At 34.2% G+C, this 26,544-nt stretch overlaps 1 protein-coding gene and 1 non-coding gene across 4 annotated transcripts in view; both read left to right on the forward strand.

Annotated features, from left to right (window-relative positions):
• Positions 1-14,291, forward strand: part of LOC124979573 (sodium channel protein type 2 subunit alpha) — a 139,348-nt gene extending 125,057 nt beyond the window's left edge. For all 3 annotated transcript variants that reach the window (XM_047543928.1, XM_047543927.1, XM_047543929.1), the window contains 4 exons: positions 2,015-2,152; positions 2,508-2,612; positions 8,147-8,417; positions 10,870-14,291. In XM_047543928.1, coding sequence (XP_047399884.1) covers positions 2,015-2,152; positions 2,508-2,612; positions 8,147-8,417; positions 10,870-12,065 — 1,710 coding nt within the window. In that variant the 3' untranslated portion in view covers positions 12,066-14,291. The remainder of the gene's footprint in view (positions 1-2,014; positions 2,153-2,507; positions 2,613-8,146; positions 8,418-10,869) is intronic.
• On the forward strand, positions 4,078-4,151 carry Trnav-cac (transfer RNA valine (anticodon CAC)). Its single transcript has one exon. It is a non-coding gene; the product is annotated as a tRNA-Val (tRNA).
• Positions 14,292-26,544: the final 12,253 nt, after the last annotated feature.

The raw sequence follows: 26,544 nt of genomic DNA on the forward strand, positions 1-26,544 counted from the left end.
CTCTACCAACTGAGCTATATCCCCAGCCCACTTCTGATTATTTTTAACTTCATAAAAACAGAGACAGAGAACACTGAAATCCTGCACTGTGTTATGAACCTGTTATGGCCTTTACTGAATAATAATAGTGATTGTATTTATTACTGCTCACTGTACTTTCATACATTATCTCAATCCTCAAAAAACTTAGATATGTCATTAGCTCCATTTGCTATCAAACAAAGAGACTTAACATTAAATGGTAGAAAGTTTCTGAACCTGACCATGAACAATGGTCCATAACCATTTTGTACAGTAGTGTACTGCCTTTTTGATTAATTCATTCAAAGTTCTCTCCATCTTCCTTAGCAATAGCGCAGGCAACATACAGCTTACATTGAATTTCTTTCTTAGTAACTTAGAGATTTTATGCTATAAAACCCAACATTCAAACACACCAGGAAAGATGATCACATTATCTGATAGAGTACAAAGAAATTCTTTAACCCTATGATTCTGTTTTTAAAAATATCTTACAGAAACTTGCTCACATGTATAGGATAATCCATGTATAAGAATAAACCTAGACCACTCAAAAATAGTAGAGATAGACAAATATTGTATGGTGATGGAAATGAATGAATACGGCCATCTTCAACCACACAGAGGAATCATAACATATAACATTCAACTAAAGAAACTAAACGCTTAGTATGGTTTCATTTATATAAAGTTCAGAAATTGATGAAATTGAACTTACTGCTCAAGAATGCATACTTAGGTGTTAACTTTAAAGAAAAAGAAAGGAAGGGCTGGGGATATAGCTTAGTTGGTAGCATGCTTGCCTCACATGTACAAGGCCCTGGGTTCAATTCCCAGCACCACAAAAGAGAAAAAAAATTAAAAAAAGAAAGAAAGAAAAAGAAAGGAAATAATGCCATAAAAGTCAAGATAATGATTACCTTTGTCAGGGATGGTAGAGTTTGTGTTTTAAAAGGATACACAGGGTTTCTGAGATTCTGACAATGTCTTAGGTTATGGATTTCACTTCATAAACATGTATTACACTTTATATTTGTGTAATGCAATTTCCCATATGAGTATTGGGATTAATTTTAAAATGCTCAAAAATATCACTTTACATTGCTATGCAACACATACACATAAACCAACATCTCATCAAACTGTTGTTATTATTTATTTTACTTTATTTCATTAAAAAAGTTAGATTGATCTAGACCCTCTAAATTGATTTCCTAACGCAGTAGGTCATAATCTATGTTCATTATCATCAATGAATGGTTATCTCAGTTTGTTACAACGGTGTCCTGTGAGACCTGAACCGTAGATTACAGCCAAAGCTTAAACCAACTACTACGTGTTTTCCTAACGAAGAGCATCTGTATAAGAGAGAGCACCATTGTTACAGAAACAGTGCCTGCTGAACACAGTGAATCAACAGACTCATTTTTAGGAAGGAATGATCCTGCAATATATCTACATGTACTATATAATAATGATATAGCCTACCTAAAAATGTGTAATAAATACTAAATCCTTGTACTTAGCAATTACTACTTGCCAGGCTCTGCTCTATGTACTTTTCATACATGAACATATTTAACTTTCACAACTGTCCTGTAAAGTTTAGGTTGTATTATTTCCATTTCACAGATGAGGAAACTAGGTAGAGAAAGTAAATGCTAATGATTTTAAAATAGAATAGTGCACACTCTGGTCTTGCTTCTGTAGAAAGAGAAAATCCTTAATCTGCATGCTGCGTTGGGATCTTTGCTTACTAAAGAAAAATGTGTTCATAATCTAGAAATTTATCTTGTAAAATTGCTTATAATTATTCATACTTTTCCATGAGTTATTTTATTCTCCACTCAGTGAATAGTCATACAGTATTTTTTAACCCATATGTTACATTTAAAGTTTCATTAAATCTGGTTAGAAAATTGAAAAATTCATGGATGTACTTTTTATGAAACAAGTATTAAATCTAATGCATATCATTTTTCATATTTTTTAGGTAGAATTGCAACCCAAGTATGAAGATAATCTGTACATGTATCTTTATTTTGTCATCTTTATCATTTTTGGTTCATTCTTTACTCTGAATCTTTTCATTGGTGTCATCATAGATAACTTCAACCAACAGAAAAAGAAGATAAGTATACTAAAACTTCCTCTTTGCTCTAAAATGTGAGCCAAATGGGTTGCACTGTTTCCTTTAGATTCCCAAATATGGTTACCAAAAGAAAACAATATAAGTCAGAAATTATTCTGAGATTAATAAGCTGCAAATTTTTTAAGTAACAGATAATTAGGATAAATTTTTAATGCTTCCAGGATGTAAATATGACCTAGTATGGCATAATTTATATATCAAAATATGTGTCTCCCCTAATACAGATATTACTAACTATAATAAAACATGTGAGTCAATTTTATGTGATTATCAAGGTGCATTTGATAGCTGGCAAAGAACATGGTTTTAATGAGTTTTGCTTTCATTTCTTTACTTTGGAGGTCAAGACATTTTTATGACAGAGGAACAGAAGAAATACTACAATGCAATGAAAAAGCTGGGCTCAAAGAAACCACAAAAACCCATACCTCGTCCTGCCGTAAGAACAGTATACTTTTATCGTCAGTTAAAGCATGTCATTTTCACAACAAAAATTGAGAGAAAATAGTATTTTTGTGAACTTGCAACACAGCAATTTTCCCTTAATAACTGAAATTAATAATGTTACTAAGCAGCCTAAATAACCTGAATATCTGTGTATTTATGGCCCAAATATTTTATATATTCATAATATTTATGTAAACATATGCATCTTATATGTAAATAAATATTTTAGTCTTAAATGTTAGTAGTTTCACACAGAACTGATATCATTGAGGAGATTTTTATAATGTAGAAAAGAAGATACATGCACACACATTCATAATGTGAATGGTCTCTGACTTCAGTAAAAACTGATTGGTATGCTTGATAGATCTCAGGCCCTATTTTCTGCAGACTATTAGAGTGTGAAATAGTTTCACAGTTTTTTTTCTATTTAAAAAATGGCAGGCTGGGCATGGTGTGACATGTCTGTAATCTTAGCAACTTGGGAGGCCGAGGTAGGAGGATTGCAAGTTTATGGTCAGTCTCAGCAACTTAGCAAGGCCTTAAGCAATTTAGCTGTCTCAAAATGAAAAAGGGTCAGGGTTCTGGGCATATAGCCCAATGATAAAGTGCTCCTGACTGTAATTCCCAGTATCAACAAATCAATAAATAGCCAAATATCATATTTTCCCTACTACCCTTTCCCAAAATTGGAAGATACCATGTTTTTAATGACTTTTTATGACTCTTTCAATTGTCATTTGCCAAAGGTTGATGCTTCTGTTTGGCTGCTTCAGGGAATTACTGTCAGGAGAGTCCTTGAGTTCTTCCATCACCTCTGAAGGAATAGCTCAGATCTTAAATCTCAGGATTCCTCCCCCAAGGTGCACATAGTGTAGGCCAATCTAACACTAGCCAAGAATCCTGACTTCATGAATCAATTGGTGACCACATAAACCTAGCCATAATCAAATGTTCAGTTTGTGGATCTGCCATTAGTTCAAAGAAAATGAATAGTCACAATGGACAAAATATGAAGAATATACAATTTGAGCCTAGTCTTTGAGAAATAATACTGTTTGAATGAATGGAAAGAAAAAATAGAGGAAAAACCCCAATGAGAAAATGTATACTCCAAGGTCCTTCAAATTAAAAAAAGTCTATGTCCTTTATGGAGAAAAAAGAGATGTATTTTAATAGTGAATAGCTGACAGTTTTCTGGGTTAGATGAGTCAAGATGACCACGTGTCCAAAGAAATAGGTTTTAATTGAGCAAGTGCAATGTAGTTAAGCAATCAGCAAAGTAATGTGAAGAAAAAGAGATTTTTTAGAGAGCTTTACACAGAGACTGATATTAGAATGATACTGGACCATAGATAAGAAAATAAACGCATCTATATAAACGTCAATCTGAATCTGGGGTCATACCAATAGGATTGGAACGCAAGAGCTAACTGGGTCAAGAAGAAGACTCGGGCTGGGGATATAGCTCAGTTGGTAGAGTGTTTGCCTCACAAGCACAAGGCCCTGGGTTCAATCCCCAGTACTGCAAAAAAAAAAAAAAAAAAATTAGAAGAAGAAGACTCAATGGGATGAGACAGTTGTGCAATGTAGGAAGCGAAGTATGATGTATAGATAAGAGAATCTAAAGTAGTTGACATTTGATAAAATTATTGGTTCAGCTGATGTAAATTAGAATCTTTAAAAGTGTTTGGAAGTACATATTTAGGTGTTATGAAATGTCCAAACTGAGATTAGAATTTTAAAGTTGTCAGAACAGAATCTGGTTAAGTTTTGAAGTACAGATTCATATTTATTTGTTCTAATTAGTTATGTACGACAGTAGAATGCATTTTGACACATCATACATAAAGGGAGTATAACTTCTCATTCTTCTGGTTGTATGTGATTTAGAATCACACTGATCATGTAATCATATATGTACATAGAGTAATAATGTCCAATTCATCTACTATTATTCCTACTTCCATACCTTTTCCCCTCTTTTCACTCTCCTCTGCTAATCCAAAGTACCTCTATTCTTTCCTAGTCCCCCCTTATTGCAGATTAGAATCTGCATGCCAGAGAAAAATTCAGCCTTTGGTTGTTTTGGGATTGGCTTATTTCACTTATCATAATATTCTCCAACTCCAGCCATAATTTCATTCTTCTTCAAGGCTGAGCAATATTCCTTGGTATATATACACACACATATATAATGTTATTTATATATAATGTGATATATATATATAAAATGTGATATATATATACACATATATATGTGTGTATGTGTGTGTGTGTGTGACTGTGTCACTGTAGCCATTTTTGAAAAAAAATCAGAAAAGACAGAAGCCTTGGGCACTTCACCAACTTATAGGGAGAGGTAAATCAAGAGAGAATGAGAGTGATTAATAAAAAAGGGCATATCTTTTTTTTAAGTGAAAAAGAAAGATTTTCCATCAAAAAACACATAAATTTAGGTAGGGATGCTTGTGAAAATATCCATGCATTTTGATATAATATTATCAGTGACAATTTGGCAAATTAGGAAATAATCTGATAAAATTCATCTGTTCATTCATTCATTAACTAATCATGTACTATGCTAAGCATTTTGATTAAAATATTGGACAGTGTACAGTCTAGCTAATGCAAAGGATAGTAATCATATAGTGACATCAACAAATGGAAATATCCAAGAAGGAGCAGATACATTCAGCTGTGAATGTTGATAAGAGGAAGGGGTTGATTAATTAGGGAAGTTAAGGGAGGTTTTAGCAAAGTTGTGCATTAGCTGAGAGACAATGAGAAAGTATGAATAGGCAAAGTGGGATGTGAAAAACCCTGGAGAAGGGATTCATTTAGGACATTTTGAGAACCAAGAGGTTAGGATGGGTCAGGCTTTATAGGAAGTCTCTTTATCCTAAGAGCAGTGGTAATACATCAGCACAGACCCATTCAGTTTGGTTTTTGCAATGATGACTCAAGCTGTTCTACAGAGACAGATAGGTGCATGCTGTGGACCTGTTTTGGAGCTATTTCCAAGATGGTAGGAAGCCTGAGCCAGAGTAAAAGAATGTAAAAGAATGACAAATGGAGATGAATGAAAGTAGATCGATTTGTGAGCTATCACCAATGTGGAATTAAAAGGCATGTCTATTAACTGAATATGGGATGGGAACAGGTAAACAAAGATGTTGAGTTTTTGCCCTGCACGCTGGTTGAACAGTGGTGTTATGCAAGAAACAAGAGTGGTGAGAGATTGAAGGTGTTAGTTTGCATAATTTGGCAACCAAATTGAGAGAAAGAGAGAAAATGTGAATAATTAGAAGTAGTAAAATGAAGATTTCTTAAGATTAAGAGATTAGGTTTGAAGCACAGTAAAAGGAATCTGGAGAAGAAAGTTTTGCAAAACAAGAATAAACAAATATGGAATAAAGACTGTGAATTAAGAACATAATATTCTAGGTTAGATTAAGAGAAGAAAAGGGACTGAGTCCTCCAGTGAATTTTGAGTATTGTGAAAAGAATATGAAAATCAAAATAATGTGATATGAATAAGGAAGTAGAGGAGTTTCTTTACACTAATTAATTTTGATGTTGCCAGGAATGAGAAGGAGAGGGAGGAGGAAAAATGGGAAAATTTTTGAGAAGTTTAGAATGATCCTGTGAACAATGAGGGCTAACCGATTGCTCATTTTTGTTTTGGACCAAGATGAAGTTGGAGAACATATTCTTTGTTGGGAAAAACCTTCAGGGTTATAGAGTTTCTTCCAGCATATTCAGCACATAGTAATTCATGATTGAAGTTGTGCATTAAAGTGTCCTATTTGAAAACGATGTGGGCAGGGAATCTAAGGAACTCTTTATTGATCTTGATAATATGAAAATTAAGGCCAATTTCAGATTTTAAGGTAGTTTAAAATTATTACACCCTATATGTTGTGTCTTTGGGGAAAAAAAATGACAATTTGGCCTTTGAGAGTCTCCAAAAAAGTGGATCAGAAAAAACTAAAATTAAATAAGGGCTAACCATTTGAAATATTGTATCATAAATTTTATGATAGATGCAAAAACAAAGTTTTCTGAGACCATCAAGTGCTTAAAATTTAAAAGTTCACTATAAATCCCTGGACAGAGATGTGATTTGTTTAGATGGGAGACAGGTAAACAAGATAAACTGATACAGCAGAACCTGCATATTTTAATAGGAGTAGTATAAAAAGGGGGGACATAAAATACTTGTACAGGTAAACTATTATAAATAAAAAATAAGAAGGGACTGTTGGAAATAGAATTTATTGTGGAAAGAGGCCCTGAGAGGACCATCCCAGCTGAAACAATAGAAGTCCAATTCAGCAAAGCAAATACAAATTCAAAGAAAAAAGGAAAACAAAATAGAATAGGTGTTGCTTGATACCCAAAATCTCTATTGGAGTTAATGAAAGGCTTGCATCAGAAGAGGGCAGAGCACTGGTATGGAGAGTTCAGAACAATGAAGTCTCAGGATCTGGGCAAACTATAGATGTACCAATGTGCTGATGTATCGGTGTATTGGTAGCAGTCATTCCAGTTGAGAAGGTAGAGAAAGACAGTCCCCAAAAGTTGTCAAGATCCACCCCTACAGTGTCTAAAATATTAAGCACATACAGGCAAAATAGAATAAAACAGTATCCAGTGATCAGAACTGGCATACAGTTGAGCACATAACTTTAAAAGATCCAAATTGACTAGGGCTATATGTGAATTGTCAATTATACCTTTTGTTTTGGTTTTTTGTTGTTGTTTTTGTTTTTTGCAGTGCTGTGTGTTGAACCAGGGTCTCTCACATGTTAGGCAAGTTCTCTGCCTCTGAGTTACATCCCCAGTCCTGAACTAGACATTTTTTTTAAAGATAATTTTATTCTTATAGAAGAGTTGCCCCATACAATCTTCACAAAGATTTTCTTATGTGAAGGGGAATCATATTACATAGATGGGTTATCAAAACAGAGGAATTAACATTGGTACAATTCCATGCTGCAAAGTACAAAATCTGATCCAATTCCATCAGTTTTCCACTAATTTTTTTCTTAAACTATATTATTAAGAAAAAGAACCAATACAAATAAATTTTAAAAAACCATAATATTAAGTTATAACTTTGTTGAGAGGAAAGAGACAGAAATAAGAAAGAAATGAGAGAAAATTCTAGAGATGTATTTATTTATTAGATCTTTAAGGTAATTTTAGTACCCACTCCCGAGCCCATGTAATAAAAATATTTGTCATAGTTAGTGACTGTCCTTCATACACATAATGTATGCAACAAATTCATAATAGTTGGTACTTAACCTACTGCCAGTTTATAAAATCTGTATCATGACTAGAATGCATAAAACTAGTTCATGTGAAAAGAATTGAATATTTCAATACACAAAATTATCTACTACATATGAAGCAAATGTGATATGGTTTTACAAAAGCTACTTTTCATATTGCTGTCAAATTAGTTGAATTGGATTTTATTAAAGTTTCTAAGTGAATTATTTATATTATTTGTTTCAGAACAAATTCCAAGGAATGGTGTTTGATTTTGTAACCAAACAAGTCTTTGACATCAGCATCATGATCCTCATCTGCCTCAACATGGTCACCATGATGGTAGAAACTGATGACCAGAGTCAAGAAATGACAAATATTCTATACTGGATTAATCTGGTGTTCATCGTTCTTTTCACTGGAGAATGTGTGCTGAAATTAATCTCCCTGCGTTACTACTATTTTACCATCGGATGGAATATTTTTGATTTCGTGGTGGTCATTCTCTCCATTGTAGGTAAGAAGAGGTGCTTGTCTTCAATTAAAGAAATTTAATAGTGAAAATTTGCATTTCAAAACTTTAGAGGTGTTTTTCACTAATTTTTTCACTCATTTCAAATTTTCATTTAAGGGGCTGGGGATATGGCTCAGTTGGTAGAGTGCTTGCCTAGCATGCACAAAGCCCTGGGTTCAATTCCCAGCACCAAAACAAACAAACAAACAAATTTTCATTTAAAATCTGATAGTCTGTTCTTTGGCTTGTCATTTCTCTAATTTTGTCTGTGCATGAAGTGATGTATTCGTTTTTAAAAAAATGTTTGGCTTTCATGTATCATTTTGTCTCATTTCAGAAGACTGAAACTTGGTATAATACTCTTATACCTAGAAATATTCCTGTGGTATAGACAAGTCTTGCCTTGAATAAACTGAGACACACATTTACACATAAATCATTAGAAGTGGTCTAAGAGTTCATAAATACGATGTCATTAGTAATTGGAATAGTGTATATGTAAATTTATATACATGATCACACATGTAAACATCATGTTATCTTTGAGTTCAGATACTTTTCTATGGTTTTTAACAGTCTTTTTCATAAGTAGATATGATGTTCAAAAAATTCCAGATTCATTCTCATCAAAATATACTAAGCACTTATGTGTAAAATATTCAATGAGGTGCTAGAAGTCATTTTAAAAGATTTTAGACAAGACTCAGGCTCAGCCTATTTGAGAAAAGGACCACATACATGAAAATTTAAAATAGTATACAGGCATACCTCATTTTATTGCACTTTTCATGTGTTTTTTACAAATTCATGGTTTGTGGCAACCATGCATCAAGCAAGCATATTGGCACTATTTTTCTAATAGCTCAGAAGATCATTAGCATTATTTAGAAAAAAGTATTTTAATAAAGTCATATGAATATATTTTAGACACAGTGTTATTGTATACTTAATACACCACAGGATAGTAGAATCATAAACTTTTATAGGACCAGAAAATCAAAGAATTCATGTGACTCATTTGATTGCTGTATTTGCTTTATTGTGGTTATCTGGAGCCAAACTGCAATATCTCCAAAGTATGTATGTATTCTATGTACATTACTTTCTCTAATAGGATAGAACATTATTACAATGTGCAATTCAATGATATCCTCATAATAATGGTATGAGATAATAATATAGTCATTAAAAGCTGAGGAACATAAAAACGTTGATCTTGTAGAAGTTGAGATTTGAATGGTATTTATCAGAGGATGGGGAGAGTATGGAGGAGGGCAGATGGGGAGTACTTGACCACTGGAGATTAAGTTTATTGGGGTTTTTTGTTTTTGTTTTTGTTTTGCAGTGGTGGGGATTAAACCCAGGATCTAGTGCATTCCTGGCAAGTACTCTACCACTGACAACACCCCAGGCCAGGACTAAGTTATAGTTAGATAGGAGTAACAGTGCTGGTGACTATAGATAACAGTAATGTATTTTATGTTTTAAAGCTAGAAAGAAAGATTTTGACTGTTTTTTTTTTCTATAAAGGTAAATGTTTGAGAAGAGGTTTAAGGTAATTTCAGCATTACACAATGTAACATGTATTGGATCATCACATGGTAACCCATAAATATGTGTAATACAATTTTGAAATTCTATATTCTTTTGAAAGCAATGCAATTTTTTTAAGAGATGAGTTTTCAGGGTTAAACAGATCTGACCTGGGGCTTCTCTATTTGTGCTTATCTGCTCTGTGACCTAGGGCAAATTATATCCGCTCTCCAATTCCTGATTCTCCAAGGATTGTTTCTGCAAAGTATTGTTGTTAGGATTAAATTAGGTTATGTAAATAAAGGTATTTATCACTCTGCCTAGCATGAAGGAAAGACTCGATCAAGGTTACCTTTAATGACAGAAAGCTAACATTATTTCAGAGTGCATAACACCAGGAGCTAGGATTCAGTTTCCAGTGTCTTTCTCCAAAGCAGGATTTTCTCTCTACTCCCAAATACAAGATCACTTATCACTCTCTCAGAAGGACAAGAGCTCTCATGTTCCTAATTGGAAATCTTATTTTGTCTTTTTTTTCTTACACAAATAATAGGACTACTATTTTGGAAGTATAAGTCTATTTCTGTGCTTGACTACTGTATACTTTACAATACTTTTAGACTTTTAGTAGTTGACTCATTTTTTTTAGTACATGCTTTCTGAATGGTGATTATTGACCATTAGTTTCTTCATTTAATATAAAGTCTTTAAAACCAAAATATAATTTTCATTTTACTGAACAACTACTGAGTATATATATATATATATGTACATATATGTGTATATTAAGTTGTATGTGTGTATATTTATATGTAATTAAATCTTATATACACTTTTAGTAAAACCCAGTGTTTATCTTAATGTAAATTATTGTTTTCTGCTATTGTTAACACTATTTTTGTTGGTTTTTGGTTTTCTATAGGAATGTTTCTTGCTGAGCTGATAGAAAAATATTTTGTGTCCCCTACCTTATTCCGAGTGATCCGTCTTGCCAGGATTGGCCGGATCCTACGTCTGATCAAAGGGGCAAAGGGGATCCGCACGCTGCTCTTTGCTTTGATGATGTCCCTTCCTGCCTTGTTTAACATTGGCCTCCTGCTCTTCCTGGTCATGTTCATCTATGCCATCTTTGGAATGTCCAACTTCGCCTATGTTAAGAGGGAAGTTGGAATTGATGACATGTTCAACTTTGAGACGTTTGGCAACAGCATGATCTGCCTGTTCCAGATCACCACTTCTGCTGGCTGGGATGGATTGTTGGCACCTATTCTCAACAGTGGACCTCCAGACTGTGACCCTGAAAAAGATCACCCTGGAAGCTCAGTTAAAGGAGACTGTGGGAACCCCTCTGTTGGAATTTTCTTTTTTGTCAGTTACATCATCATATCCTTTCTGGTTGTGGTGAACATGTACATTGCTGTCATCCTGGAGAACTTCAGTGTTGCTACTGAAGAAAGTGCAGAGCCCCTGAGTGAGGATGACTTTGAGATGTTCTACGAGGTTTGGGAGAAGTTTGATCCTGATGCAACCCAGTTCATAGAGTTCTCCAAGCTCTCTGATTTTGCAGATGCCCTGGATCCTCCTCTACTCATAGCAAAACCAAACAAAGTCCAACTCATTGCTATGGACCTGCCGATGGTCAGTGGAGACCGGATCCATTGCCTCGACATTTTATTTGCTTTTACAAAGCGTGTTTTGGGTGAGAGTGGAGAGATGGATGCCCTCCGAATACAGATGGAAGAGCGTTTCATGGCATCGAACCCCTCCAAAGTCTCTTATGAGCCCATCACAACCACTTTGAAGCGCAAGCAAGAGGAGGTGTCTGCTATTGTTATCCAGAGAGCTTACAGACGCTACCTCCTGAAGCAGAAAGTTAAAAAGGTTTCATCTATATATAAGAAAGACAAGGGCAAAGAAGCTGATGGAACACCTGTCAAAGAAGAAATCCTCATTGACAAACTAAATGAGAATTCCACTCCAGAGAAAACCGATGTGACACCTTCTACCACATCTCCCCCTTCCTATGATAGTGTGACAAAACCCGAAAAAGAAAAATTTGAAAAAGACAAATCAGAAAAGGAAGACAAAGGGAAAGATATCAGGGAAAGTAAAAAGTAAAAATAAACAAAGAATACTCCATTTTGTGATCAATTGTTTACAGCCTGTGATGGTGATGTATTTGTGTCAACAGGACTCCCACAGGAGGTCTATGCCAAACTGACTGTTTTTACAAATGTATACTTAAGGTCAGTGCCTATAACAAGACAGGGACCTCTGTTTAGCAAACTGGGACTCCATAAATCAGAGAAATAGCACCGACAGGAGGTTTCTGTTTTCACAACCAGCTGACACTGCTGAAGAGCAGAGAGTAATGGCTACTCAGACTATAGGAACCAAGTGAAGGGGGGAGGGAAGTTAAATTTTTATGTGAATTTAACATGTGACACTTGATAACAGTAATTGTCACCACTGTTTGTTTTAACTGCCATGCCTGCCATATTTTTACAAATGTGTGCTGTGAATGATCACCTTTTCTTTTTTTTTTTTCAATTCACAGGTTGTTTACTATTATACGTGACTATTTTTGTAAATGGGTTTATGTTTGGGGAGAGGGATTAAAGGGAGGGAATTATACATTTCTCTATCGTATAACTGGATATATTTTAAATGAAGGCATGCTGCAATTCTCATTCACACATTAAAAAAAAATCACATCACGAAAGGAAAGAGTTTACTTCTTGTTTCAGGATGTTTTTAGATTTTCGAGGTGCTTAAATAGCTATTCATATTTTTAAGGTGTTTCATCCAGAAAAATTTTAATGTGCCTGTAAATGTTCCATAAAGTCACAAGCATTGAAGAGTTGTTTTATTTTTACATAATCCATTATATGTACATGTATATATGTATATATGTATATGTGCGTGTATATACATATATATGTATACACACATGCACACACAGAGATACACACATACCATTACATAGTCACTCAGAGTCCCAGCAGCATGACTATAACAATTTTGATAAGTGTCCTTTGGCATAAAAGAAAAACATCTTATCAGTCCTTTCTAAGAAACCTGAATTGACCAAAAAGCATCCCACCACCACTTTATTAAATTGATTCTGCTTTTTCCTGCAGTATTGTTTAGCCATCTTCTGCTCTTGGTAAGGTTGACATAATATATGTCAATTTAAAAAATAAAAGTCTGCTTTGTAAATAGTAATTTTACCCAGTGGTGCATGTTTGAGCAAACAAAAATGATGATTTAAGCACAGTATTTATTGCATCAAATATGTACCACAGTAAGTATAGTTTGCAAGCTTTCAACAGGTAATATGATGTAATTGGTTCCATTATAGTTTGAAGCTGTCACTGCTGCATGTTTATCTTGCCGATGCTGCTGTATCTTAATCCTTCCACTGTTTGGAAGTTTAATATGGGAAGCCATATGTCAGTGGTGAAGTGAAGCAAATTGTTCTATCAAGACCTCATTCTTCATGTCGTTGAGCAATAGGTTGCAGCAAATAACAAAGAGCTTCTTGCTTTTTCTTCTTCCAATTTTAATTGAACACTATGGTGAAAAGCCTGACTGTACGAACATGTTGCAAGCTGCTTAGATCTGTTGAAAATATATGGTTAGAGTTTTCTAAGAAATTATAAATACTGTAAAAAGTTCATTTTATTTTATTTTTCAGCCTTTTGTACATAAAATGAGAAATTAAAAGTATCTTCAGGTTGATGTCACAATCACTATTTTTAGTTTCTGTTCCCAGCACTTTTGATTAAAGCACTTCACAAAATAAGAAACAAGGACTAAGATGCAGTGTAGGTTTCTGCTTTTTCTATTAGTACTGTATGTAAACTTGCACACATTTCAATGTGAAACGCTTCTCAGACTGAGTCTAATGTTTATTTGCTTTCAAATAGTAATGCCTTATCTTTGAAAGAGGCTTAAGGAAAGATCAGTTGGTATTCTTGGCATTGCTTGAATTGGATGTTTCCACCTAGTCTTTTTATTCAGTAACCATCAGTCTTTTCCAACGTTCGTTTACACAGGTAGATCTAATCTTACTGCTCCATATGGCACTAGCACTGTATCGGATGTGATATGGGATCCAAGCATTTTTTTTTCTTCACAAAACCAGGTAGTGAAATTATATTACCAGTTACAGCAAAACATTTTGTGTTTCACAAGCAACATTAAACGTAGATTCTTTATACTAAAGCTATTGACTTGTAGTGTGTTGGTGAAATGCATGCAGGAAAATGCTATTACCATAAAGAACGGTAAACCACATTACAATCAAGCCAAAAGAATAAAGGTTCTGCTTTTGTTTTTGTATTTAATTGTTCTGTCTCTGTTTCTATCTTTGAAATGCCACTTAAGGGTAAATTTCTATCATGTAAAAATGATCTATCAGAAAAAATAATGTAAAGAATACACATTAAATATAATAATTCATCCTTAAATTTTTTCATGGAATGGAAAATTAAGAAGAGTGTATTGGATATCTAGTTTTAATATTGGCCAAAAACCTAGAAATGGTATCAGATAGAGTAGTGGAAAGTTACAAAAATTAATAAAAAAATTGACTAATATTTTAAGTTGTGTATCCTTTCTCTTTCCCGCCTACCTCTTGTTTTGCTTTGTTTTTCACTTTTCCATTTCAGTTCCTTTGCTATTTATTCTTGATCTACTTTACTGTATATTCTTCCTTTCCTTGGGTCCTTAGCATTTTTCATTCAGGATATCTTCCTGGTTTCTTTCCTAGTCACCAACGTCTTATTTATTACAGTCAGTAGATAATGACTCCATGCACTTTGGCCCCTGATGACTTGCTGTCACTCAGTAAAATCCAGATATTGACTCTATAGTTGTTTTTACAATTTCCTTGGCAAAAAATCCAAGAAAGTTTTGATTTCAACTGTTTATGTTATGTTAACAGAACTCACAGATTAGACAGATTTCATTTTCCCATTCAATTATGCAGTTTGGGAATTGTTTCTCAATTCTGACTGTACATTAGAATTACTTGAGAAGTTTTTTTTTTTTTTTTTTTTTTTTTTTTTTTAATGCCAATGTGTGGATGAAGACCAGACCAACCAAATTCATATCTCTGGAGATGAGATTAAACAACTAATATTGTTAAGGCTCTCCACTGATACTGATTCATACTAAGAGTTGAGAACCAATGAGTTATGGTCTCCTTGCTCAACAGGAAAAAAATAGTCTACAGATAATGCACCTTTCTCTTTCAGAACTTCATTTCGTAACTAATTATGTACAGAATAATGTTGCTAATATGCTTCCAGATGTTTACCTTACTGTAAGGAAGTGACATTTATGCTGTTTTATCAGAACTTCTCCATTAGGACTGTATTTGGTGGGAAGGAAATTAGAATAGCTTAGGGAACTTTTTCAGATCACATACACAATATGGCACCCCAACCATCCTTGTATACTAAGTGGTTTGAATTCTGGGCATAGTCTAGCAAACAGTATGAAATCATAAAACCAGTCCTGGGTGAAAATCACATGCTCTGTTGCAGAAGAACCATTAAATTAGACCAATAGAAAGTAGCTCAAAGTGACCAGCCAAATAAATAAATAAATAAATTCAATTTTTCATGATTAACTGAAAGATGTAGACAGACTAGGCTCCCATTCTCAATTTCACCATTGCTGGGACACTTCTCATAATCAACTCCTTTCCTGACTTCTGTATAATACAGGCCAGAATACAACCAGGAGGGAGAAGAGAAGAGAGGGAAAGGAAAATACCCAGAAAGTGAGTCAAGGACGTATAAGAAATGAGGAAGGAGGTTTCACAAATTCTCTTCTAAACCAAGTCTGTTGTTAATACCTGCAGCAATGGTGGTGCAGGAGAAAGGAAAGAGTTGTGAGGGAAGGAAATTTTTCTTAGTAATTAACATGATAGGTCTACAGGAAAAACATATTTCTCCTTTTTTCTTTTTTTTTTTTTTAAGAAAAATACCCTGTGTAAAAGAGGAAGAAGACATAATGCAATTAACTGTTATAATAGTGGATTCAGATAGGGTTTTTTGCTTTCGTTTGTCAGAATAACATTACATATCAAGTTTCTGATAGGAGCCGAAATATCAAAGGTGAAACTTAACAACCTGAAGGAAGATGAATCAAAGCTGAAGAACCTGGAAAGTCCCACTGAAGCCTGTGTTGGCAAGAGGGGATACCTGCTACTCTTGAGCGATTAGATTAGCAGTGACTCAGGTACATTTGTACCTATGTATTCTGATAGCATTGGGGCAACCTTGCCCATTCTTCATTAGTATTTTGCAGATATCTCATTTCCCTACCTCTTCATTTTAGATTTCTGTTTTTGTATCACTTATTGTAGCATACATATTTCTAAAGAGTTTAGGGTTTTTAAAAAATCCAGTGTGATATTTTCTCTTTTAAAAAAATAAATTTTATTACTTTTAATTTTTATTGGTTCTTTTTAGTTATACATGACAGTACAATCCATTTTTATATAATTACATAGAGTATATCTTATTCTAATTCAAATGTACAGACAGAGGGAGACAAACTTTTTTAAGTTGTAAATTGTTACTTGAAATCACAACCTGTCCAAGGTCAAGGATCTCTTCTGTTGCAGGGACAGTCTCAGGGACAGTTGTGAGGCTTCACACAGTAAATCAGGGCATTGTCTTTCTCATTATTCTCTCCCAGATCCAAATGTTTTATATTCTTTTTTTCCAGTTCTTTTTTGTCATTGTTCCTTTTAGATATAAATGACAGTAGAGTATATTTTGACATATTATACATACATGGAGTATTACTTCCCATTTTTATGGTTGTACATGATGTGGAGTTTTACTCATTGTGTATTCATATAAGAACATAGGAAAGTCATGTCCAATTCATTCTACTATCTTTCCTATTCCCATCCCATATCCCTTCCCTTCGTTCCCCTTTGTCTAATTCAATGAATTTTTATTCTTTCCCTCCCTACCCTCCCTTGTTGTGGGTTATCATTCACATATTAGAGAAAACATTTGACCTTTGGCATTTTGGGATTGGTTTATTTCACTTAGAATGATATTCTCCCGTTCCATCCATTTACCAGCAAATGCCATAAGTTCATTCTTCTCTATGGCTGAGTAATATTCTCTTTCTTTATCCATTCATCTGTTGAAGGTCACCTTGGGTGATTCCATAGCTTAGCTGTTGTGAATTGAGCTGCTATAAATATTGCTGTGACTGCATCACTATAGTATGTTGATTTTAAGTTCTTTGGGTATATAACAAGGAGTGGGATAACTGGGTTAAATAGTGGTTCCATTCCAAGTTTTCTGAGGAATCTTCACACAGCTTGCCATAGTGGCTGCACCAATTTGGAGTCCCACCCGCAGTACCACAAATGTGTATTTTCCCCCACATCCTTGCCAACATTTATTGTTACTTGTATTCTTGAAAACTGCCATTCTGACTGGAATGAGATAGAATCTCAGTGTAGTTCTAATTTGCATTTCCCTAATTGATAGAGATGTTCAAGATTTTTGTCATATATTTTTTGACCATTTATATTTCTTCTTCTGTCAAGTGTCTATTCAGTTCCTGTGCCCATTTACTCATTGGGTTACTTGGTTGGGGGGGGGGTAAGTTTTTTGAGTTCTTTATATATCCTGGAGATTAACACTCTAACTGAGGTGCATGGCAAAGATTTTTCTCCCATTCTGTAGGCTCTCTCTTCAGTGTGATATTTTCTGTTAGTAGCTATCTTAATCTACATAAGATTACTGTGTTCATGAACAGATTTGATTTTATTCCTATCACCTTATTTTATGCTATTTGTCAAGTTTTTTCTTCTATTTCTTTTCCCTTCTTGTCCTCTACACAGCATCTCCCTCCATCTGTTCCTCTGTTCATTCTTTATTTTTTAAAATTTTCCTTTCTCCTCTTCATCAGTGATTATTCTTACATTTCAATCATTTTAATTATGGTGAATTATCATGAATATTTGTAGTTTCATTTGGGACAAGAAAGTTTCCTAGACAATTACATATCATTGTCAACCTAATATACATTTTTGACTACTATTTTTTTTTTTTTTTTTTTTGTGGTACTGGGGATTGAACTCAGGGCCTTGTGCTTGCGAGGCAAGCACTCTACCAGCTGAGCTATCTCCCCAGCCCTTTGACTACTATTTTAACTTTACTTGACTGACATCCATCAATTTACTTTTTTTGTTCGTTTGTTTTTATTAAAGTTATAGATGAACACATACCTTTTATTTATTTATAAAAAATATTTATTTATTTATTTATTTATATGCTGAGGATCAAACCCAGGGCCTCACACATGCTAGGCAAGCACTCTACCAGTGAGCCACTTACCCCAGCCCCGACACCTATCAATTTAAATGGTGATTTCATTGCAGATTTATATAAGCAATGCTTGTTTAGGTTTACTAACATGTTAATTGATTACTTTCCTCAAATTTGCTTCTTTCTCTCTTCCTTTAATTTTTTGTCCTATTTCCTTCTTTAGATGTTTCCCTTAGAGATTTCATAAAATCTAAGGGAACAAACTGACTCATTTTTACTTTTTCTGAAACTGACTTATTTTTTGGCTCCATTTGGATAGATTAGCTTAATATTTATTTCATGTTTTAATTTTTAAAGTTTAGTTAGGAAATTATTTTTATTAATTTGACTCAGAACTAATGCTAAAGTAATTTGAAGATTCCAAATCTAATCAATTTGTTCAATTCAGAACATTTCAGGAAAATTATCAGCTTTTAGAACTTAGAAATATTTCCACACTCTATTTTTCCATCTTCTCCATCTGCAACTCCTGAGTGAAGAAGAACAAGATTTGAATTTTCTGAATCTTTGTTTTGTGTTTCAATATATTTTTCTTATCTCTTAGTGCTCTTTCTAGATAATTTGATAGGTTTTGATTTGAGGATAGTGCTAGTTTTATAAAACTTCTTTTAGGAAGTATTCACTCCTGAAAGAATTTCTGTAAGATTAGAATTATTTCTCCCATAAATATTGATAGAATTCACTATTAATAACATCTGGGAGTTGAGTCTTATTTGTGGAAAAGTTTCTAATTAAAGATATAGGGGGCTGGGGATATAGCTCAGTTGGTAGAGTGCTTGCCTTGCAAGCACAGCGCCCTGGGTTCAAATCCCTAGCACCGTGAAAAAAAAAAAAAAAAACCCTCTAATTAAAGATATCAATTTTATTAACAGATACAGGCCTAAATTTTCTTGTTTTCTTTTAGTTTTAATGAATGGTATTTTTCCAAGAATTTGCTCATCTAATTTAATTGAATTTACTGTATAACTGGTCCATGTTATTCCAGTGTTATGTTTTTTCAATTCTGTAGCATTTCTGGTCATATCTTGTTTTTTATTCTCTGATACTGAAAATTTTCATTTACCTCCTTTTCTTGATTAGCCTGTCTAGAGATTCTTAGAATTTAATTAATATGCTCAAAAATTAATTTGTGGTTTGTGGATTTTGTATCTATTGTTTTTCAGTGTTTTATATATATTGATTTCTGTTCTTTCCAGTTCTTCACCACTAGTTTCCTTTTCTTTTCTGACTGTACTGTCTGGATACCCATTATAACATTGAATAGGTACGATGACATTAGCTTTGTCTTGCTTCTGGTCTAGATAGGGAGAAAGTGTTAATAATTCACTATTAATTATGCTGTTTGGTATAGGATTGTTTTTAATAGATGCTCAATATCATTTTAAGGAGAATCCCTTCAGTCCCTAATTTTCTGAGAATTTTTAAAATCATGAACACTAAATTCTATTCACTTTTTCCTACATCTTGATCAATCATATTTTTTCCTGTGTTCTGATACTGCGGAAAATATCACTGATTGATTTTATTATGTTAATTCTAATTTCATTCCTGGAATTGAATGCATTTAGGTCATTTGCAACTTCCAATATTTCTGTATTTGTTTTTCTAATATTCTGTTTCATCTTTTTACATGTTTTGGCAAGATCTTTTTTTCTTGTAAAGTGGTTTTGTCAATAGGTTTTGACATCAAAATTAAGCTAAAATCTTAAAATGAGTTGGGAAAATTTTCTCCCTTTTTTCTAATGCAGAATTGATGTGATTTTTTCCCCCCTTAATTATTTAGATAATGACTATTGACACCTTCTGGGCCTGAGTTGCTTTTGTGTACAAATTTGTAATTATATATTTATTTTCTTTGATAAATAGAGGTCTGTTCAGATTTGTGTCTCTTACATTTTGGTTTCAGTAATTTGATAAAATTTCAAGTTTATTCACACAAAGTTGTTCATAACGTCATATTCTCTTCTAAAATTCTGTGGTATCTGTAGTTGATTCTTGATATTGAAATCGTCTCTCTTTTTAGTTATTCAGTCTTTAAAAGAACGGACCTTGGCCTGTTTAAGTCTCTGTTGATCTTCTTTTCTATTCGTTACTTTCTTCATTTTAATATTTATCATTTTCTTCCTTCTATATCTTTCATTTCAATTCGCCATTTATTTTCTAGGTAGTTTTAATGGCTATTTAATTCATCAAGTTTAAGCCTTTATTTTTTATTTTAAATAATTACACTTACTGCTATATATTTCTTTCTACACATAACTCTAACAGTACCCCACAGATTTAAATATGTGGTATTTTATTACAAGTTAGTTTAAAGTATTCTCTAATTCCTATTTTGATTTCTTCTTTTAGAAATATAGAATATCTCTTGATTTCCAAATACTTGAGGGATTTTCTAGATTTCTTGATTTTATTTCTAATTTAATTTCCCTTTTTCAGATAATATACTCTGCCTAATTTTAATCACATTTGGGGGATTTGCTCTGTAACTCAATAGCCATCAAATGTGACATATTCCACATGCAGTTGAAAATAAGTGCACTATTCATTGGCTCAGTGCAATGTTCTATATATGTAAGTAGATTAAGTTTGTTAAACATCATTCTGAGCACATCTTTAGTGACCGATTTTTGACTATTTTTTTCTATCATCTACCAAAAGGAACATTTGAAAAATTTACCAATGTGATTGTGAATTTATTTTACCTTCCCATTTAGTTCAGTTAGCTTTAGCTATCTATATATTTGGATTTTTATTTGGCTATTTGGTATCTATTAAGTGTCTAAAATTTATAATTGTTGACTTTTCCTAGTAGATTGAGCCTATTATTATTCTGAAATAGTCCTCTTTATTGCTGATAATGATTGCCTTATGTTCATTGGTCTGATATTACTATACCTGCAATGGCTTTGGCTGGAGATTGCACAGCATACCTTAATTCTTTGTTTTATTTTTAAAGTTTCTATAACCTCATAGTCAATATCGAATATTGGTGAGTTTCATTTTGTGTCCAGTCTGATAATCTAAAGACACACACACACACACACACACACACCCTACATTTGGATTTAAATATATGACTTCTTTTGAATTCTTCATAGTATTCATCTTCACACATTGTTATTCTATTGATTGTTTGTAGCCACCCCAGTAATTGCCATGTGCTTCCATGATTTATTAAATTCAAAAACAAATCAATAATTTACTGCTTTCCACATTCCTAAGACATGAAAACACTTTTCATTTCTCTCCTTTCATCTCGTGTTATTATTATCATATATCTTCATTTTACATATAGTTTAAACATTGGAATACATTTTACTATTGTTACCTTGATACATTCAATACTCACTTAAATTTGCCCAAATGTTTAGCTTTTGGTTCATTCTTGCAATTCCTTCCTTATCTGTGGAACATTTTTCTTCTGCCTGACAAAAATTCCCTCTAATATTTCCTTTAATTTGAGTCTGCTCTTTTGAAACTCTCAAGTTTGGTTTGCCAAAAAATATTTCTCTTTTCTTTTTGATTTTGAAGGATACTTTCACTAGAGAAACTCACCGTGAAAGTAAAATGTGGGGCTGGGGAGATAGTTCAGTTGGTAGAGTGCTTGCCTTGCAAGCACAAGGACCTAGGTTCAATCCCCAGCACAACAACAACAAAAAAAAGAAAATGTGGGGCTGGGGTTGTGGTTCAGTGGTAAAGAGCTTAGAGCTTGCCAAGCACATATGAGACACTGGGTTCAATCCTCAGTACCACATTAAGTAAACCAACAAACTCATTAAAAAAAGAAAGTAAAATGAAACCAGGGACAACTCACACTTTATTATAATAGACCAAATACATACACACAATTTCTAATTTGATAAATTTCAAAGTATATTATTGGAGGTAATTTTAGTGTATTAATAGGGACTACTATCCTTGCCAATTCTAAAAAGACCTCCTATCAAGGAGAGGCAGTATTAGAATGATCTACAACTGTGTTCATAATTTTGCCATTCATTTCCAATACTAACAAGTATTCTTCTGGAAACCTTGCCAATGTTTTAGAAAACTATATTCTGATGTGTCTTGGTTGGCCTTTTTTGACAGTTCATTTAACAGTTAAATATAGAATTGCCGTAAGAGTCATCTATTCTACTCCTAGGTATGTGCTCAAGAGAAACACAAACTTCTACAAAAATATTCATAACAGCATTACTCATAATAGAAAAAATTGTAGAAACAATCAAAATGCCTATCTATGAATTAATATATAAATTTTGGCATATCTGTGCAAATGGGAAATTCAATCATACAAAGGAATGAAGTACTGACACATCCGACAACTTGGATGAACCTCAAAAACAGTATAATTGAAAGAAGCAAAAAAAAAAAAGATCACATATTATATAATTCATTTTATATTATATATCCATAATAAGCACATCAGTAGACAATGCAGATTAAACATTTTCAAGGGACAGGAAAAGGACAAGATAGGAATTGACTACTTAATGGTTATGGGAGTTTTAATGTGTGATGAAAGTTCTGAAACCAGGAAGATCTGGTGGTTGCACAACATGGCAAATATACTAAAAGTCATTGAAGTGTACATTTTTAAATGGTTAGGTTATATGAACTTCAACTCGGTGAAAAATTTATGTGAAAATAATTTTAATAAACATATTGCATCCCTCTCCACTAGGTGGCAATGCTTGCATTAGGAAACACCTAGTATTCATTTTTCCAGGGTAGAAGGAGGGGGGCCATCTTTGCAAATTCATTTTTCAGCTTATTTTGTGTTTATTTTATGTGTAAAACAATGGAAGCAAATGTGCGTTTTAGAAACTACTAGAAAAACAATGGTTTACATTTGACTGTATTTTCAAAAAGAAACAGTCTGCAAATTTCTGTTTTTAGATTTCTTTCCTTCAGTGTAGATCTCATAGTTCAAAAATTAAACCTAGGTGAACAAATTATGAAACTAAAGAAATGGTTAATGGAAGGATTTCAAAGACTCATGTAAAACTGAAAGAACATCATGCCCAATTCTTCATATCTATAGGGAGTTTCAAGTAATATTTTCATTATCAGTGCAAGTAACCGAGGGAGTCTCAAAAGTATTTACCTGTATTTTCATAAGCCCAATATAATCTGGTTGTTTGACTTAGCTAGTATCTTTTGTTTTTTGACTTAGCTAGTATCTTAAACTATTTCTCCAGTTCAATAGGTGATTCATCATTTAATAAAGCTACATTCATTGAAGTTCTACTGGTAATAAAATAACTGTATTCTCATATTTCTAAGTTTCTTGATCAGGGGTTTAAGAGAGTAACACAGGAAAAGTCATTTATCCACTCATGTGGAATATTTATTTTCAGTTCCAAGTTCACACAATACATTACAGTTCCTGCAATGGGTATGTCCTCCTGCCACCATCCACAACAAAATTCCAAAGTAGCAGAGAAAATTTATCCAAAGAAAATAGTCCCAAAGTAAACCTGAATCAAAGCACTCTGATTAGAACCATATAATTACAGCACTGCAAAGTAATTCTTGGGTTATATATAAAGTCAGCAGTCATCATTTTCCAATAGGAAGGAAAGTTTTTCTCAGGAACAAGCTGACAGGCCATAAAAACCACACTCCGAGAGAAACCAGAAAATAACACTACTAAGTCCTCCATGAAACAGGAGGCATCATTTCCTTGCAGACAGTTAAGCACAAGACTCAATGTGGGCCCTGGCAAAAGAGTCCAAAGATAATAATAAATATAAACTTAATCCTTTGTTTTTATTTAGGAAAATCTGGAAGCATATTAGAAACTACCCTGTAGCCCATATAGCTATATATAGGCTTTCCTAAGGTAATAGAGAACCACAGATAAAGCAGGTCAAAACATATATTTATTCTCCAAATTTTCCGTGAGGCAGGAGTACAGGCACAGTTCACCTGGGTCCTGACAATCAAGGTGTTGGCTGGGGATGGGTCTCTCCTGAGGCTTAGAATCCTCTTTTAATTTCATGTGGGTGTTGGTGGAATTCAGCTCCTCACAGCTATGGAACCCACTGAGGCTTGTTTCTTCAAGACCAGCAGGAGAAAAGAGGTTTTGCTGTTGCTTCAAGTCTCTGAGCTTAGGGAAGAATTAATCCCTCTTTTAAAAGACTCAGTTGATTAGGTCAGGCTATACAGGATGTTCTCCTTTCAATTAACATCAAACTCATTGGGGACCTTAATTACATTTGCACAATCCCTTCACCTTTGTCATGATATTTTGGGTAGAGGTCAGTCACCAGTTTTGACTGAATTCAAGTAGAGGAGATCACCCTAGGATGTTATGATTTGTTGGGGGAGGGGTCACTTGAAGGTGTGTCTGCCACTCAGGTAGTTAGCTAAACTAGATGAGCCCTGGCTATTCTAATCAAAATTACATTGCCCACAGAGAAGCCAGGAAGAAAACACTTTTGCAACATTCTCATCCTTATAAAGTAACAAGGCTTATTTCTATGTGGGAGGCTACATGTGTCACATAAGCAATAAGTAAACCAGTAATTCATACTTCATTCCTTCACGCTGTCCTGGAAGAGGTGTCTCTGGAGGATGGGTGAGGAGTTCCCAGGGAGCAGGGGGAGCCCAGTGCAGGATCCTGGGCTTAGGTGATGGAAAAGAATTTCAGCTGGCACCAGTCATAGGTATCTATGAAAGGTTATTTAAGAAGTAGAAGAACTTTCAAGGGAGAATATGGGAAACCTCAGAGAGAAATGCCTTCGGGATAAAGCAAGGAATACACATTCATGGGAGAATGCAGACCATCTTGAGACTGAGAGCTGTTTTAGGGGTTTCTGCCTTTTCTGTTAAAGGAAACTTGATGAGTGATATGTGTGGGGAGGTAGGTAGAAATCACATAAGTCTGCCAATCTCCAGAGGTTTATGGTGGTCTGGTGAATCTCAGGATCCTTGGGGTAATATACTCTTCATTATCTGATCAATAGATAATGTCGAAATAGTTCCTTAAATTATAGATTTCTTAAAATGTCTTGTCTCTCTTAATCTATTTATTGGTGGTTTAATTAATAGTGCACAATTAGATTTACAGATTTCCCAGGAATTTGGGAGTGACAGGCCTGAGAGAGAGGCTGGCTTATGGAGTGACACTGTTAGGGGACAGACGGATGTGAATGGTGAGAATACAAGGTTAAGGGAATAATTCTATAAAATAGGCCCACTGTGCTGACTCCCACATGCTTTCTTTTCTACGAAGCAATTTACCTCATGCCCTGACTGGATTAAGCGGACAGGATATGTCACATTCCTCAGCAAACTACCTATTCATTGCATGAGAAATGCAGGCCCAAAATAATGTCATAAGAGGAACCCAAGTTACCCTGAAGAGGGAGATTTTCTGACCCTTTTCACAGACCAGATCCTGAAATTCAGGGAGAGAAGGATAATTCCTCCTAACCATAAAATCTGTAAGAATGTATGGTTAAAAATCCACTTACAAGGGGCTGGGGAGATAGCTCAGCTGGTAGAGTGCTTGCCTCGCAAGCACAAGGCCCTGAGTTCGATCCCCAGTACCGCAAAAAAAAAAAAAAAAAAAAAAATCCACTTACAGCCCGGTGCAGTGAAGCATGCCTGAAATCCTCAGGAGGCTGATGCAGGAGGATTCAAAGCCAGCCTCAGCAATTTAGCGTGGCCCTAGGCAACTCAGTGAGACCCTGTCTCTAAATAAAAATACAAAAAAGGGCTGGGAATGTGGCTCACTGGTTAAGTGCCCCTGAGTTCAATCTTAGTACCAAAAAAAAAAAAAAAAAAAAAAAAAAAGAAAAGAATCTAATTAGAATCGGTCAGCATAGGTTAAGGTGACCTAGAGTTGCCATGGCAGTGGGCACTTGAAAGTCTCATGTCATCCTGCTGTCAGTCAAAAGTCAAAAAATGGGGGCTGGGGAGATAGCTCAGTTGGTAGAGTGCTTGCCTTGTAAGCACAAGGCCCTGGGTTCGATCCCCAGCACCAAAAAAAAAAAAAAAAAAAAAAAAGGACCTGGGCAAGATTCTATGGAAACTTCTCTGGGATCCTCAATAAAAATGGGATGCAGGAGAGGTACATTGTCCCTCTCCTCTTTGAGAGGGCTCATTCTCTCCCTTGAGAGTTTCCCCTTCCCCTTTTTCTATCCCTTCAATAAACTCATTCCTGTTTCTCTGAGCAACATGTCTAAAATCTTTCTAACTTGATCTCAAGAATC

The sequence above is a fragment of the Sciurus carolinensis genome, chromosome 3, assembly GCF_902686445.1.
Source record: "Sciurus carolinensis chromosome 3, mSciCar1.2, whole genome shotgun sequence".
Classification (NCBI taxonomy): Eukaryota; Metazoa; Chordata; class Mammalia; order Rodentia; family Sciuridae; genus Sciurus; species Sciurus carolinensis.